General features: G+C 41.1%; 3 protein-coding genes and 1 long non-coding RNA gene across 5 annotated transcripts in view; 3 read left to right on the top strand and 1 right to left on the bottom strand.

Annotated features, from left to right (window-relative positions):
* The window catches only part of LOC127650785 (H-2 class I histocompatibility antigen, K-D alpha chain-like), an 11159-nt gene extending 7659 nt beyond the window's left edge, over positions 1-3500 (bottom strand). The window contains exon 1 of the mRNA XM_052136423.1: positions 3476-3500. Within this exon, the coding sequence (XP_051992383.1) occupies positions 3476-3500 (25 nt within the window). The remainder of the gene's footprint in view (positions 1-3475) is intronic.
* Positions 1-15000, top strand: part of LOC127650298 (neoverrucotoxin subunit beta-like) — an 86918-nt gene that overhangs the window by 47031 nt on the left and 24887 nt on the right. The window lies entirely within an intron of this gene.
* On the top strand, positions 7-1271 carry LOC127650297 (uncharacterized). Its single transcript, XM_052135625.1, has 3 exons — positions 7-596; positions 695-863; positions 956-1271. The coding sequence occupies exons 1-3, from the start codon at positions 59-61 to the stop codon at positions 1089-1091; spliced, it is 843 nt and encodes a 280-aa protein (XP_051991585.1). The 5' UTR covers positions 7-58; the 3' UTR covers positions 1092-1271.
* LOC127650303 (uncharacterized) lies at positions 2261-4128 on the top strand. 2 transcript variants are annotated; one of them, XR_007971427.1, is made up of 5 exons: positions 2261-2293; positions 2434-2509; positions 2610-2711; positions 3614-3737; positions 4065-4128. It is a non-coding gene; the product is annotated as an uncharacterized LOC127650303 (long non-coding RNA). The 2 variants fall into 2 exon arrangements; XR_007971428.1 differs by lacking the exon at positions 2261-2293 and having other exon boundaries at positions 2364-2509.

Raw genomic sequence — 15000 nt, 5'->3', positions numbered from 1 at the left:
AGTCCCAGCTGAACGAAGGGCAGCTGTTCAGGACACATATGGCTGCATACAGTGGGACATGAAATTCATGCCAATAAGTGAGACACTGGAAAGCCAGCAGGAGAAAAAAGACAAATTGAATGTGCTGAGTGAACAGGCAACCTTTAGTCCAGAGGAGGTCAAAACTCTTATGAAGGACACCTACTTCTCCCAGCGTAAAGCAGTAAACAGTGGAACAGATCTGCAATCACTCATGGAAGAGTGGCCTTTTTTGTTTAAGGAGATTGGAATGATGGTTCACTTTCATGACCTTACTGGTGTATCACTAAAAGAGACATTCCTCAGTAATGTCGAGAAAAAGGGAAAACGGGTTCTGGACTTCATGAGAGGCGTTTCTGCAGACAAGAGCAAACTAGTTTTGCAGGCTGTAACAAAGCTCAAAGTTTTGAGAGGAAAGTTGGAGGGCTGCTCAGAAGATGTTAAGGATTTGGTGCTCCTCATACTCTCATACTTCCATGAAAACGAGGAAAACCTCTTCTACTATGTTGAAGAAACCTGCACGGCGAAAGAAGTACAAGTGGAAAGCTTGCCTGCGACACCATGTGTCATTGTATGTGGTAAGTTCATCTGTTTTACTGAAGGAGCTTGCGCTCATGTAAGAAAATATTTTATATATATATTATTGGCTTTATTTTCTAACTGTATCTTCTTGCAGGAACATCATGTTATGCTGCAAAGCAATTCATGCTGAGTGTAGACCAAAAAATTGTGAATGACCAGATCCCCAACTTCATCTCTGCTGTCTGCATGATGTTTGCAAGCTATTACTGCCTCAATATCCACTATCCTGTGGGTCTGGGCTCCACACTTGAGTTTCTTCAGAGGTATTTTCTCTTTCTCTTTTTTCTAATTTTTTTCTCTTTTACAACAAATAACTTTATCTAGTGGTTGATTGTGAATCCTTGAATTCAAAAAGGTGTTTCTTCAATATCAATCCTGAGAAGGGCACAAAAGTGGAAATGAAGAAAAACAAGAAGCAACTATCAGTGAATCCAAGAGTCCTCACACTGATCGCTGATCTCTCTGATCATGAGTGGAGAGAGACAGGTTGAATATGGACCTTCAGTTAACGTGCTGTTTAAGTGCTGTGTTAACACTTTAAATGGATAAGTTATATGGAACAGTATCCAGTTTACTGTTATGTTAACCACTAACAGAAAAAGTATTCTCTGAGGTTTTGGGTTAAAGGAACACGCCGACGTTTTGGGACTTTAGCTTCTTCACCGTATCCCCAGAGTTAGATAAGTCCATACATACCCTTTTCATCTCTGTGCGTGTTGTAACTCTGTCTGACACACCCACTGCTAGCCTAGCTTAGCACAAAGACTGGAAGTAAATGGCTCCAGCTAGCATACTGCTCCCAATAAGTGACAAAATAACGCCAACATTTTCCTATTTATATGTTGTGATTTGTATAGTCACAGTGTGTACAAATAACAAGGTCATATGAGACACAGGCATCTTTTAATCGTATACATACTGGGAACTATATTCTCAGAAGGCGAAGCACTGCTACTTGGGCGGAGTGATTAGGGCAACATTCTGAGCGAACTCTCTGCTCCTCACAGCGGGGTCTCAGGTGCTGCGAGCAAATCACTCCGCCCAAGTAGCAGTGCTTCGGCTTCTGAGAATATAGTTCCCAGTATGTATACGGTTAAAAGATGGCTGTGTCTCATATGATCTTGTTATTTGTACACGCTGTGACTTTATAAATCGCAACATATAAATAAGAAAATGTTGGCATTATTTTGTCACTCATTGGGATTAGTATGCTAGCTGGAGCCATTTACTTCCAGTCTTTGTGCTAAGCTAGGCTAGCGGTGGGTGCGTCAGGCAGAGTTATAGCATGCACGGAGATGAAAAAGGTATGTATGGACTTATCTAACTCTGGGGAATACGGTGAAGAAGCTAAAGTCCCAAAACGTTAGCGTGTTCCTTTAATGTTACTGCTTTAATAAGCTTTGTTTTTTGGTTCTGTTAAATTGACAAACTGGTTTATTCCACAACTTTTTACCAAAAACTTTGATAATGCGTAGTTTTGATTTGTTTAAACTACCTGCATATAGTGTAATATGCATTTAAATTTGGCAAATGTCTTTTGAAAAGTTTGTCATTTGATATATGGGGTTCAGAGTGTTTGGCTGTCCACATGCTGAGGTTAATAAAACTGTTGGAAAACATTTTCTGGCCTCTTTTTTTTTTTTTTTTACCCTTGAGATTAGGTTAATGGCTGGTGGCAAGAAACTACTTTAAAGTAAGTAAACTGAACACTATCAAATTCTTTGTTAAAAGTAAGTTGTCTTTCTACAAAAATTAGCTGGATACTCTTCTGTGGTGAAAATTATCTTTTCATCATAAGTGTAAAAGATGACTTTCACTTTTGTCACATTTTAGGCATTGCTTTCAAACTCATGAGTTGTCATTGACTTGGAGGAAACAACTTGCATCTTTGTGACACCAAAAAAAAAAGGTAAGATTATTATCTATTTCAACAGTTTATTACTTTATTTATTTTTATTTTACTTTTAAAGATATATATTTTTTGTCATATCTGCTTTGCTGAACTGCAGCAGTAGGGATCAACAGGAAACCGTGTAAAGAGACCAGGATTGCATCACCAGGCCTTGCATGGAAACGTACTTTGGTTACTGCAACATGTTGTATTCTACCAGGTGAGGCAAAGCTTGTTTGTTTTTCACTGAATATAGCCATGTATTTATTACATGTAATTTACAAACTGCATTTAGAAGATTGAAAGACATACTTGAAACAAATTTTTCTTATTTAGGACAATGTATTTTCTTTTATCTCCTCTTATGTCTACAAGTGGTTTTACGTGGCATGGACCTCATCAATCTCTTTTTCTTGCGAGTCTCCTTTTGGATTAGATACCTTTAGAGTATAATTAGCGGTAAATTGTACTATTCAACATACATTAATGACTTCCTTACAAAATAGTTTTTAAGTACTACTAAATAATTTAACCCTTTCCTTAACATGGCACGGCAGTATAATTCAGTGCTGCCAACTTTGCAGAAATGGGGGATGGTCAAGTCTCGGATTTTTTCATTTAATTTATAAGCTTTAAACTGGAACTGCCTTGCATCAATAATTGTCATATCATACGTGTTAAGTTTTGGTCACTTGCTCATCTATTTTAACTCTATTGTCATTGATATGGACAAAATTGCAGTACTACAATTTTCAGTCTTTCATTCACAATCTTTTCATAATCTTTCCTTGTAAAACATTTCCAAATGTCTCAAATTTCTTAAGACAGAGGTCCATATGCTTGATCTCAACTGTTTAATAGTTTAATGTTTATGTTAACAATCTTGGTGTACTTTCTGATCAGATTCTTATCTTTTAACATCATATTACTAAAGTTGTCTTGCACTTGGACCGAATATCAGTTTGGCAATATTGCTAGACATACCGTCAACCTGCAGATCACCAATCATGTTAAAAATCATAGATGGCGCCGTGAATAATGCCTTTTAACAGCATATACAAACAAAAATCAAATTTTCTTCAATGCAAAATATATATATATCTTGTGTTTTTCTGCTTGCAGAGACGATCACGTCAAAACACAATGAACACAACAACACCTGCTAAACATTCTTCAAAGACTATGTCCCACCTCTCTTCAATAAGTCTGGAGCCAATAATTCAGACACCAGTCTTAAGGATAATTGGTAAGTAATGGTATAGTTCAGTGAATTTTCACCACCTTTATGTATTTGGCTGGTAACTGGTCTCATTTGATGATTTGTAACAAATATGATGATTGTCGGATTGCTTAAGTGGATGCAACTGTGTATTTAGGCTGCAACCTGACAGATGTGAAACAAATGCTTGTGATATGTGCTGAGATTTCTTTCAAGCTTTTGCCCTGATACTCTATTGATTATCAGAGTGGCGTTAATTGGAATTCAGTTCAGCAAAAGAAGACTTATCTCTTTGTAGCCATAATGCTCATGGGCTGTATCTAACTAACTTCTATTTGTGTCTGTTTCCTGCAGAGAGATTATACCAGTCCACAGTGACTACGTGTGAGTCCTCAGGTAGTACCCGTGACGATGCAAGCTTTACGCTTCCAGTTTTTCGAACCGACACAGTCCCATATCTTCAGTCAAGCGTGGACTCATTACTATTGTTCAGCCAGAGCAAGTGTTGCTGATTGATGTTTATTCCACCATTGGTTATCCTTCATTTATTATGGACACATGCATTTTTTCCAGGATCAACACATCTTTGTGAGTATACTGAACAAGTTGATCAGCTCTAACTATTATAACACAGTGCCTGTATGAAGAAGGAAAAAAAAAACAGGTTCTTTAAAGTCTATTAATGATAGTCTGTGCCTTGATTTACAATGGGTAGTATGATTTACAATGGGTGGTATTTAATAGTTAATTTAGTAATTTACAATGTCCTCTGACTGTTGACTTTAAAATCTATGGCAACTAACTGTAATAACTTATGTGTTGTACTGTATTTTTTATGGTGAAATTCTGGCAACCACAGCTGCCGGTAAATTTCTGTAAAACTGACCTTTACAATAAAATACTATAATATGTCATACAGTTGTATTGTATTTATTACGGAGATAGACCGTACGTAGGTTTAAAGTATACTTGTTATTTGTTAAAGTAGTTTACCGTAAAACAAGTTTACATTTACAGCTGCTATTTTTAAAGTAAATTACTGTAAACAGGTTTACATTATATCTGTTTTATTTCAGAGTAATTTACCGTAAATAACAAACAATTCTCAACTGTAAAATTTACAGTTGCCAAAAAGCATTCCGTAAAGTGTTATGCATTGTCCCCATATATTTTACGGTGAAGTTCTGGCAACCACAGCTGCCGGTATTTTACCGTATTTTACACACATTTTTTTTTACAGTGTACACTTTGACCCACAGTCACAAAACTCAGTAATTATATTGTTCTCATCAAGCCGGACAACTTTCTAATTTACAGTCATTAGCTCAGACCAACAGAAAGTCAGATATTTTGGTTTGAATGTGGAACACATTGCAAATTAATCTTTGAAGCTCCAGAAAGCACATAAAAAGCAATCCATACGACTCCATTGGTATAATTCATAATTCCCGCAGTGTACTTGCTTGTTATATTAGCTACTACAAAATATATAAATACATTTAATATCTTACTTTAATGATGTACTTAACATAATGATAAATAATCTTAAGATATTATATCGTATGCAATGTATTATGAATACACCCATGTTAAACATAAAAATGTACTTCCATTGCATATCATAGGAACACATAAGCTTAAATTATAATTACATTGATAAACCTGTACAAAGACCTCCAGATAAATCCTGGCCTTCTGGATTAACACATTTAAGTGCTGCAAAAGATATTGACCTATGACATCAAAAATTATTCTACATTTGAATTATCTCATAGATGTGACTATTGTGGTTCACGGTCACAGGCCCTGTCCCAAATGGCACACTTCATATGAATTTTCAGTCTTGTGTACTTATTTCATGTGTCCATTAACTCCATGAGACCGTAGGGTGTCTCATTTTTCATTTTAGGTATCAGAAGGGTGCTCGCGCATACTTTGTGGCGCACTTTTGCAGAGCCCACACTGATGCAAGCTCTACAGCACACATCTTCTCGACAGTCAAAGCGAGGTTATGTGCCCATCGTGCACAGCAACCCTAAAGGCACGAGGGTGGCGGTGCCACCGGCTTGGGCCCGCCATCGCTGCTTGCAGCTATATTTTATGTATGTAACCCCTATCCACAAACCATTTGCACTAGGCCAGAGTTTTTGATAGGGACCGGAGTTCTTTTATTCCTAAATGATCTTTTAACCCTGTCTTCTAATATGGATTAACCTCCAAGGAATCACTTTACGCCAACAATCTGTTTACTTATAGTGAATGAGCCGTTTATAAATTACTTTTAAACTAAAAAACACCCACACACTCACAAATAAACGTTTAAACCAATAAATATTGTATTAAATGTTAATGAAATTGAATTTTGTATTAAATGAAATGAAATGAAATAGATCAAGAATGTGAATTTGACAATGTAAATGAAAACAAAAAAACTAATAAAATATGTCAAAACAACCCTCTGTGATTGTCTTACTTTTAACAGTAACTAAACACTTTTTTTACAGTTTCACGCCAGGATTGTCAATTTTAAGTCACTTTCTGAATGTATTTAACTCACTAAAGTTAATCATATATGCATAAACCTTTTCTAATTTCTGTTTAACTTTAATTCTACTATCAAATTACCTTATAACTCTGTATAACATTTTTAAGCTTTACTAACCCTTTTTAGCTTTTAACATATTCAAAAAAACACTCAAAATGGAAAGGAAAAAAAAAACAGTCACAATATCATTAGTGCACTTGAATGTTTACACACATCCCACCCCGTTGTTGCAGGCCTGATACGGAGCTTGAGTGCGTAGTGGCCTAGAAAATAAAACTGGCCCCTTCGCTCCATAGAGCTAACAAAACAAGGTTTACATGGTTACCTCTATGGTTACCTCAATCTGGTTGCTAGTTTGCGTTGAATGCTAGTTTGCGTTGAAACACGTCCACCTTCATCACATTGAACTGGTCCTGAGTCCCAGGTGTTGCAACGTCTCCGTGTACATCAGGTGCGGTGGTTGTTGGAGCGTCGAATTCTCATAAAGTTACTTGACGATGCTCACCGACATTTTCATCCCAGGAAACAAAAGTCTGAGTATTTATCCTGAAACTCCGCTTGGGTTAAGCAGAGAACAACGACAGTTTCAGTCTAGAAAGTATGCCAACATGCACAACGTTCAACTCTGGCCGAGCCAAACATGCAGCGACTACAACTTACATGAAACAGTCTGAAATAATAACTGATTACAGGAAAGATTCTCGTTTAAATACTCAAAGACATCGCTAAAATTCCCACTTTTCTCCATCTCAGTTTCTCTCTTCTCTCTCGAACTTTTTTTCCCCTTCCCCAAAACAAACCCTCCCATAGGAAAATCTGATTGGCTCACAAACTTGTCAGTCTCTTTTTTGGCCAATGCACATCAACTAACAACCCAAAATGATGTTAGACACGTTTTTACATGTAGCCTACACCCCAACCAAACTCTAATATAGGAAAGAAAAGAAAACAATACATATTAAACATAAACATATTTCAAATTACAAAAGAAAAATAAATCAAAGCATTTTATCATAATTTTTCAGTAAATATAGAAAATGACAAATATATTCCTCAGGGTTACATGTTTAATGTGCAGGTGTAACGGAGTTAAAAATGCACTTTAATACTTCTTATTTTATTGAATATCTGTGAATTTTATCTCATTGAGTTATTTTTATTTATCTTTATTTTTGCGAATGTGCCTGTGGAAATGACCTTACCTGCACGCTATCCCTTTTGTACCTCCTAAGCTTCCGTAGTGCTCCTTCTCCCTCAGTCTCGTTTTACACTGCTGAGCATAGACATTTATGTCTATGCTGCTGAGGGTAAGTTGTGTGGAAATATGCTGCTGGGCTAATGTATTGTTTTCTTTGGAAATGTAATTATTTAATTTACTTTTAATGCATATTGTCTGATGTTAATACAATAATGCTACGTAGCAGTCTTGTGTTAGTTTGACTGCGCAAATATGTTTTAGCAGTGTTTTCATATTCACTTTTTAGCCGCCATTTTACCCAAGGCAGGCAGCCGTGTCATGTGAACAATGTAGCTCATCAGAGATTTCAGCGCCTCTTTTGTGTAAGCGCTGTATTTTTGTATGTTTAGGAAGCAGAGGTGCAGTAAGAGGAAGCCAGAAGTCAATTCATGTGCATTGTGTTCTACAGGTATGTGTTTTCTTTTTGTTTATTAATGTAATTTTCGTTGTCTCTATGACTTTACACACACTTTTTATTCAGCCTACCGGGTGTTGCTGTTATGCTATTGTCTTTAAGGAAACATTTATGTACTGTATTTATGTATTTGTTGCATTTAATGCTTAATATTTTCTGAACTGTGTTAATGGTTTTCTATAAGTAATGTGCACTCTGAGCAAAATACCTCATGTAATGTTGAAGTAATGTATTTGTAATATATTTTAAATACATGAAGCACAGTCTCGTTTTACACTGCTGAGGGAAGCAGAGGTGCAGTAAGAGGAAGCCAGAAGGCAATTAATGTGCATTGTGTTCTACAGGAGCCAATAAATTGTGAAAAGAAAAGAAGTCATCTTATGAGTCGTCCTTCACATAACCTGATCACACACCCCCGTTACACTGGTGCCGTGACCTGTCGGATCTACAGATCAGCTTGATGCTCATCGCCGTGGATGCTGTCCTCCTGTTCTGCAATCAAGATTACTGTGTGGTCAGGTTGAAACGACAAAGCAAAACGGACAAACAAAAAAAAAACGACAAAACTGTGGGTTAGGGTGTAGTACTCCAAATCAGTTTTTGGTGACTTTTGTTATTGTTGTATACATCATTTTGTTCTTCAGATTAATCTGCTATTACTATTCTGTTTCTTTATGAATACACACAACGCAAGTATATTGATAAATTGTAAGCAGATGCTATAATAACTATGGATACATTTGCTAGTCCTAGTTTGCCAAAAGGTAGGGGTGCTTGGCTCGATGATAGTACTATCAGTAGGGATGTGGGACATTCCAAGTGTATAAATGTTGGTTATACAGATACAGGGCTAGGTCAGAGCCCAGGATGTACTCCTGTTAGTGGGTATTTTAGAGATGGTCCCCACACTTCCACACCTGGCAGTGATGCTGATGTCATTCACCATCTCACAGATATGGTAGGGCAGCTAGGTGCTCAAATATGTGAATCCATTGTTGCAAAGCTGATGTCACTTGATGACTTTTATGCTACTCTACCTAAACACAAGGAAAACCCAGTCGACTACTGGATTAGACTGAACAAGGCAGCAGACCTAGCTCTTGAAGGGTTACACAGACAAGGGAAACAGACCCTTGTGGCCCTCATGTTTGTCAAACACTGCCCCGACCCAGAGCTGTCCTGCACCTTAAAGTGTAAGCCAATTCATGAGTGGACCTCACGTGATGTTCAGCTGAGGATTGATGATTATCAGAGAGAGCTGAGGGCTAGTTACAGATCAACTGGCACTGCTCAGCTGAAAAGCCACATCACTACCATCACCTCTGAGCAGGCCTCTCTACCACCTTTCAAGTCTGACGTTGCCAGATCAGCACACTGATTCAAGCCCCTCACTTTCCTCTCTCCATGCTCAGCGCCCTGGGTGTCACCCTCCTTGTTCTTCTCCAGCACCTGTCCCATTTCAAGGTGAGTCCCAACGTACTCCAAGCCATGCCTCTGTCCCAGTTGTTGCTCAAAACCTCCAACAGTCAGAGGATAGACTTCTCACTCGAATGGTCGACATATTTCAGGAGATGATGGATAAAATGCAGCAGCGCAATATTTCCCAGCCCATCCGAGGTGGGAGATTTCAGCGCACAGCACGAGACAGGAGAAGCTGCTTGTAGAGTTTGTAATGGGTCCAGTCACACCACCATTTCCCACTGCATGTCGGAGAGACTGTGTTTTATATGCCTTGCTCCAGGCCATACTAGACAGAATTGCCCCGCTAACAACTCCTCCCAGTCTGAGGGAAACTAGAGGACCTGTATCCAGAGGGAGTTAGTACAGGTCATTCTTTAGACTCCCATACCGATGATATGTTTGATGCTGAGATAATTTACACATCTGTGAAAGACTCATGTAATGAATCTGAAGTTGTTGTTTATCAGAACTTTCACATCTGTTATAATGGGTGATTCAGTGAAAATGGGCGGAATGTTGGACAGTGGTTCAATGGCTTGCAGCATTAGTGAGGCAGCTGAGACAAAACTGAGAGATGCCGGGGTGATAACAGACCAAAAGCTGATGGATGTGAATGTTGTACTTGTTGGATGTGGTGGACTTCGTGTTAAGCCAAAGTGTGCTTTTGAAGTGGAAATGGAAGTGTATGGCTGTAAAGTGTTAGTCCCCACACTTGTAGTTCCAGGACAACATGATGAGTTGATACTAGGAACCAATGTTATAAAGCACATCCTGTATCAGTCTAAGCTATGTGAGTCCTATTGGGAGACGGTGTCTAGCCCCTGCCCTGCCAGAGACCCAGAAGCTGAACATTTCCTGTCTATGCTGTCTGGCCTGAACCCCTGGAGAGGTGAGGATGTTCCGGTCAAAATCGGGACAGTTAGGTGTAACTCAGCTACATGCCTCGAGCCTGGCCGTGAGTATCTCATCTGGGGGAAACTACCCAAAAACACAGCTGTTTCCCCAGGCAGTACCATCGTAACAGAGCTCACGTCATCCCGCTCAGCTCCAAGAGGTGTTTTGGTTGCGAAGATTGTGACTTCCCTGTGGGGAGACAGGTGGGTCCCACTGAAGCTCATAAACACATCTGACAGGCCGGTGCTGTTGAGACGCAATGCTAAGCTGGCAGATGTCTATTCCTGTGTGTCTATTGAAGACATGGACGTTGCTGAGCGTTCAGAGGCTCCACTGGTCAGCTGCACCCAATCAGCTGCATCATGTACTGCTGATGGAAACGCTGCCATGGACAAGCTCAGGTCGGTTGGGCTCAGTACTGTCGACATTGAATCATGTGATGTTTCAGAGGACTGTAAGAGGAGGATGTCGAACCTTGTTTTACAGTATGAAGTCATCTTTTCACGCCACCACCTGGACTGTGGGGAGGCGAAGGGCTTTATACACTGCATACACCTGTCTGACAGCAGCCCATTCAGGCTTCCATACAGGAGAGTGCCCCCTGGCCAGTACCAGAAACTTCGCCATGTACTGAGCGAGATGGAGAAGGAAATCATCAGGAAATTGACATGTGAATATGCGGCACCATTGGTGCTTGTGTGGAAAAAGAACGGAGATCTCCGCATCTGTACAGACTTTCGCTGGTTGAACAAGAGGACCTTCAAGGATGCTCATCCCCTCCCTCACCAGGCACATTGTTTGGCAGCGCTGAGAGGCAACTGTTTCTTCAGCACAATGGATTTGACTTCTGGTTTCTACAACATGCTACTGCATGAGGACGACAGGAAATACTCTGCCTTCACCACTCCCATAGGCCTGTATGAGTATAATCGTCTGCCACAGGGCCTTTGCAACAGCCCTGGCAGTTTCATGCGAATGATGACCAGCATCTTTGGAGACCAAAACTACCTAAGTCTACTGTGATACTTGGATGATCTGTTGGTGTTTGCTCCTGATGAAGAGACTGCCTTGTTGCGCCTGAAGATGGTATTTGACAGACTGCGCAGCCACAACTTAAAGTTGGCCCCCAAGAAGTGCTTTTTCCTCAGGAGGTCTGTTAAGTTTCTCGGTCACATAATTGATGAGAATGGAGTGTCAACGGACCCTAGTAAGGTTGAGAACATCACAAAAATGACGAGCTCTGACCTCATGGAGACTGATGGTGTTATTCCATCGCAGAAGCGGATAAAATCATTTTTGGGGATTATTAATTACTATCAGCACTTTGTGCCCAAATATTCTGCCATCGCCCAACCTCTGTTTCAACTGCTGAAAGGTGAGAAAAGGAAAGGCAAGCAATATAAAAACAAACTGTCAAGCAGGAAGTTGTGTGCATCTGACTGGACACAGGAGCAAGAAGAGGCTTTTGCAAACCTGAAGGCTTCACTGGTTCACAGTGTTGTTTTGGCTCATCCTGACTTCACCCGTCCCTTTATGCTGTCGACTGATGCATCTCTGGATGGAATAGGTGCTGTTCTGTCAAGTTCAAGAAGGTGAAACACGTGCCAGGCCCATCGCGTTCGCCAGCAAGTCGATATCTCAGCCCCAAAATAACTAACCAGCCCACCGGTTGGAGTTTCTGGCTTTGAAATGGTCAGTCTGTGACAAGTTCAGCCACTGGCTAAAAGGCCACAAATTCACAATCTGGACAGATAATAACCCACTGACTCATATCCTGACTAAGCCAAAGCTAGACTGCTGTGAGCAATGCTGGGTTGCCAAGTTGGCGAGTTATGACTTTGATATCAAGTATGTCCCTGGTCAGCAGAACACCGTTGCTGATGCCTTGAGCCGTGTGTCATTTGTCAAGGAGAGTGTTGGCTGCAGGCTGCTTGCTGAACCTTATGTTGGCCTCTTGAACGAGGTCAAAGACATGTCAAGTACTTCTGTCCAAAACTCCTTCCGGTCATTCAGTGGTCATAGGAAACCTTATCCAGTCAGTAACAACTCCCAGTCCGCATGCAGTCCACTTCGCATGCATGCCCAATCTGTTGAAGTGGAGGATGTGTCTGCTGTGCTACAGTCGCACATTGAGTGGGATGCTGGCTCGAGGGCTCGTGCTGTTTCAGTGTTGCAACACCTACCTCAGTTGGTTCCACCTGGACAAGAGAGCTTACCAGCCTACACTGAAAAGGACCTCCGTGATAAGCAGTTGGAGGATGGAACTCTCTCTCATGTTCTGTCCTATGTTGAGAGACGTAGGAGGCCTTCTAGGAGAGAAAGGTTCAAAGAGTCAGTCTATGTCACTAGGTACTTGAAGCATTGGGACAGGCTCACTGTGAGCAATGGCGTGCTGTACAGGGTTTCAAGAGACCAGAAAACCAAGGCAAAGCGTTTCCAATATGTGGTTCCTGACTCACTAAAGACTGATGTTCTGCGAGGAGTTCATGACGGAGCTGGACATCAAGCTCAGTCCAGGAGCCTCAGCTTGGCAAGACAGAGATTTTTCTGGCCAAACCTCGACAGAGATGTGAGAGACTATGTTCGTCATTGTCAGCGATGCATTGTCAGCAAGACAGTTGAGCCTGAGGGACGGGCCCCCTTGGAAAGTATAATGTCAACTAGGCCACTGGAACTTGTCTGTATAGATTTTTGGTCTGCAGAAAATTCCAGAAACAAGTCTGTTGATGTCTTGGTAATAACATACCATTTTACACGGATGGCTCAGGCGTTTCCATGTAAAGACCAGACGGCTAAGCAGGTGGCAAGGGTTCTCTGGGACCGGTACTTCTGTGTCTTTGGATTCCCAGAAAGGATCCACAGTGATCAGGGTGCAAATTTTGAGAGTCTGCTGATCAGTGAGCTCCTAAAAGTCTCAGGTGTGAGGAAGTCACACACAACCCCTTACCACCCTATGGGAAACGGCACTGTGGAACGTTTCAATAGAACCTTGGGTGGCATGATTCGCGCACTTTCTCCTGAAGATAAAGCTGACTGGCCGCGACGCTTACAGACTCTGACTTTTATGTACAACTGCACAGCCCATGAGACGACTGGCTACCCCCCTTTTTACCTCATGTTTGGTCGTATCCCTCGCCTACCTGTTGACGTCCTCTTCCGGAGTGTCCTTCATGACCCTGCTGTGACAAACCACGACAAGTACGTGGCATGTCTCGCCGATGATCTGATAGAACCAATGGTTATTGCACAAGACCATGCTGCAAAAGAGCAGTGTAGACATGCTCAGCTGTACAACAAGAGAGTGAAGGGCTCCAAAATTGACATTGGTGATAGGGTGCTCATGGCCAACAGGAAAGAGAGGGGTAAAAAGAAACTTGCTGACCGCTGGGAATCAACAATCTACACTGTGGTGGACATGAATGCAGAGACACACACATGCAGGATCCGCGACACAATCACTGGACAGGAGAAAGCGATCCACAGGAACCTGCTGATGCTTGTCAATTTCCTCCCTGTGGGTGACTCATCTGGACTGTCTGACCACGTTTCATCTGTGTCTGTTGCAGTATCCTCAGCCCCAACACCTGATGATGTGAGAGAGGCAGGAGAGACCTCTTCTGAGAGAGCGAGCAGGACTCTTTGTACTGCTAGTGACAGCCTTGTTGATGGCAGTGATGGACACTCAGCTATGACTGTGGAAGAGGGACAGAGCCCCATGACCGTTCCAGAGCCTGTGGACTCTGAGAAAAGAACCATAGAATGGATCACGCAGTTGTCTGCACCTAGTCAGTCAGAAGTGGATGTTGCTTATGTAACAAGCGTGACCCTCACGATTCCCCAGTCTTGACTGAGGACAACCTGAATTATGACTCTGGACCTGTGACTGCTGTGGACGTCCTAAGACAACCGGACCACATTCATGACACTGTGACACAGGCAGACAATTTGTCAGACACTTTACACACTACTGTTCAGACATCACCCATGCACTCTGGTGACTCCAGTGCACTCACACAGGTTTGTAAACAGACTTATACAAACTATGTCCAGGCAGGACGTTGTTCAGGAAAAGTTTAATGTTAAGACTGTTTGCAAGTCCATGTTCAAGGCTTTTACTGACTAAAAGCATTACCATATAGCTTATGTTTTGGTCTGTAGTTTCTTTGTATTGGTGTTTGGTATCCTTTTAAACTATAAAAAGTTTTTTTTACTATCATGGGCCTGCATTGCACTGCGTTAGGGTCTTGTGGGGTGTACAAGGCACCCCTGTTGCCAGTTGCTGGATTTAGGGTTTAGCGCTGTCCTCATACCACTTCATCCTTATGGGATACATTTGGTGTTGGTTTTCTTGATGTTGACCCTCTGTAATTTGTAATTTTGTAGTGTTTTCTTCAGTGGTTGTGTACTAGGTGCCCAAGTTCGATAAAATTCAGTGGGGGTGGGTGTAACGGAGTTAAAAAATGCACTTTAATAATTCTTATTTTATTGAATATTTGTGAATTTTATCTCATTGAGTTATTTTTATTTATCTTTATTTTTGCGAATGTGCCTGTGGAAATGACCTTACCTGCACGCTATCCCTTTTGTACCTCCTAAGCTTCCGTAGTGCTCCATCTCCCTCAGTCTCGTTTTACACTGCTGAGGGTAAGTCGTGTGGAAATGTGCTGCTGGGCTAATGTATTGTTTTCTTTGGAAATTTAATTATTTAAGTTACTTTTAATGCATATTGCCTGATGTT

The sequence above is a fragment of the Xyrauchen texanus genome, chromosome 10 (assembly GCF_025860055.1).
Source record: "Xyrauchen texanus isolate HMW12.3.18 chromosome 10, RBS_HiC_50CHRs, whole genome shotgun sequence".
NCBI lineage: Eukaryota > Metazoa > Chordata > Actinopteri > Cypriniformes > Catostomidae > Xyrauchen > Xyrauchen texanus.
This window is presented reverse-complemented; position numbering and strand designations above follow the sequence as displayed.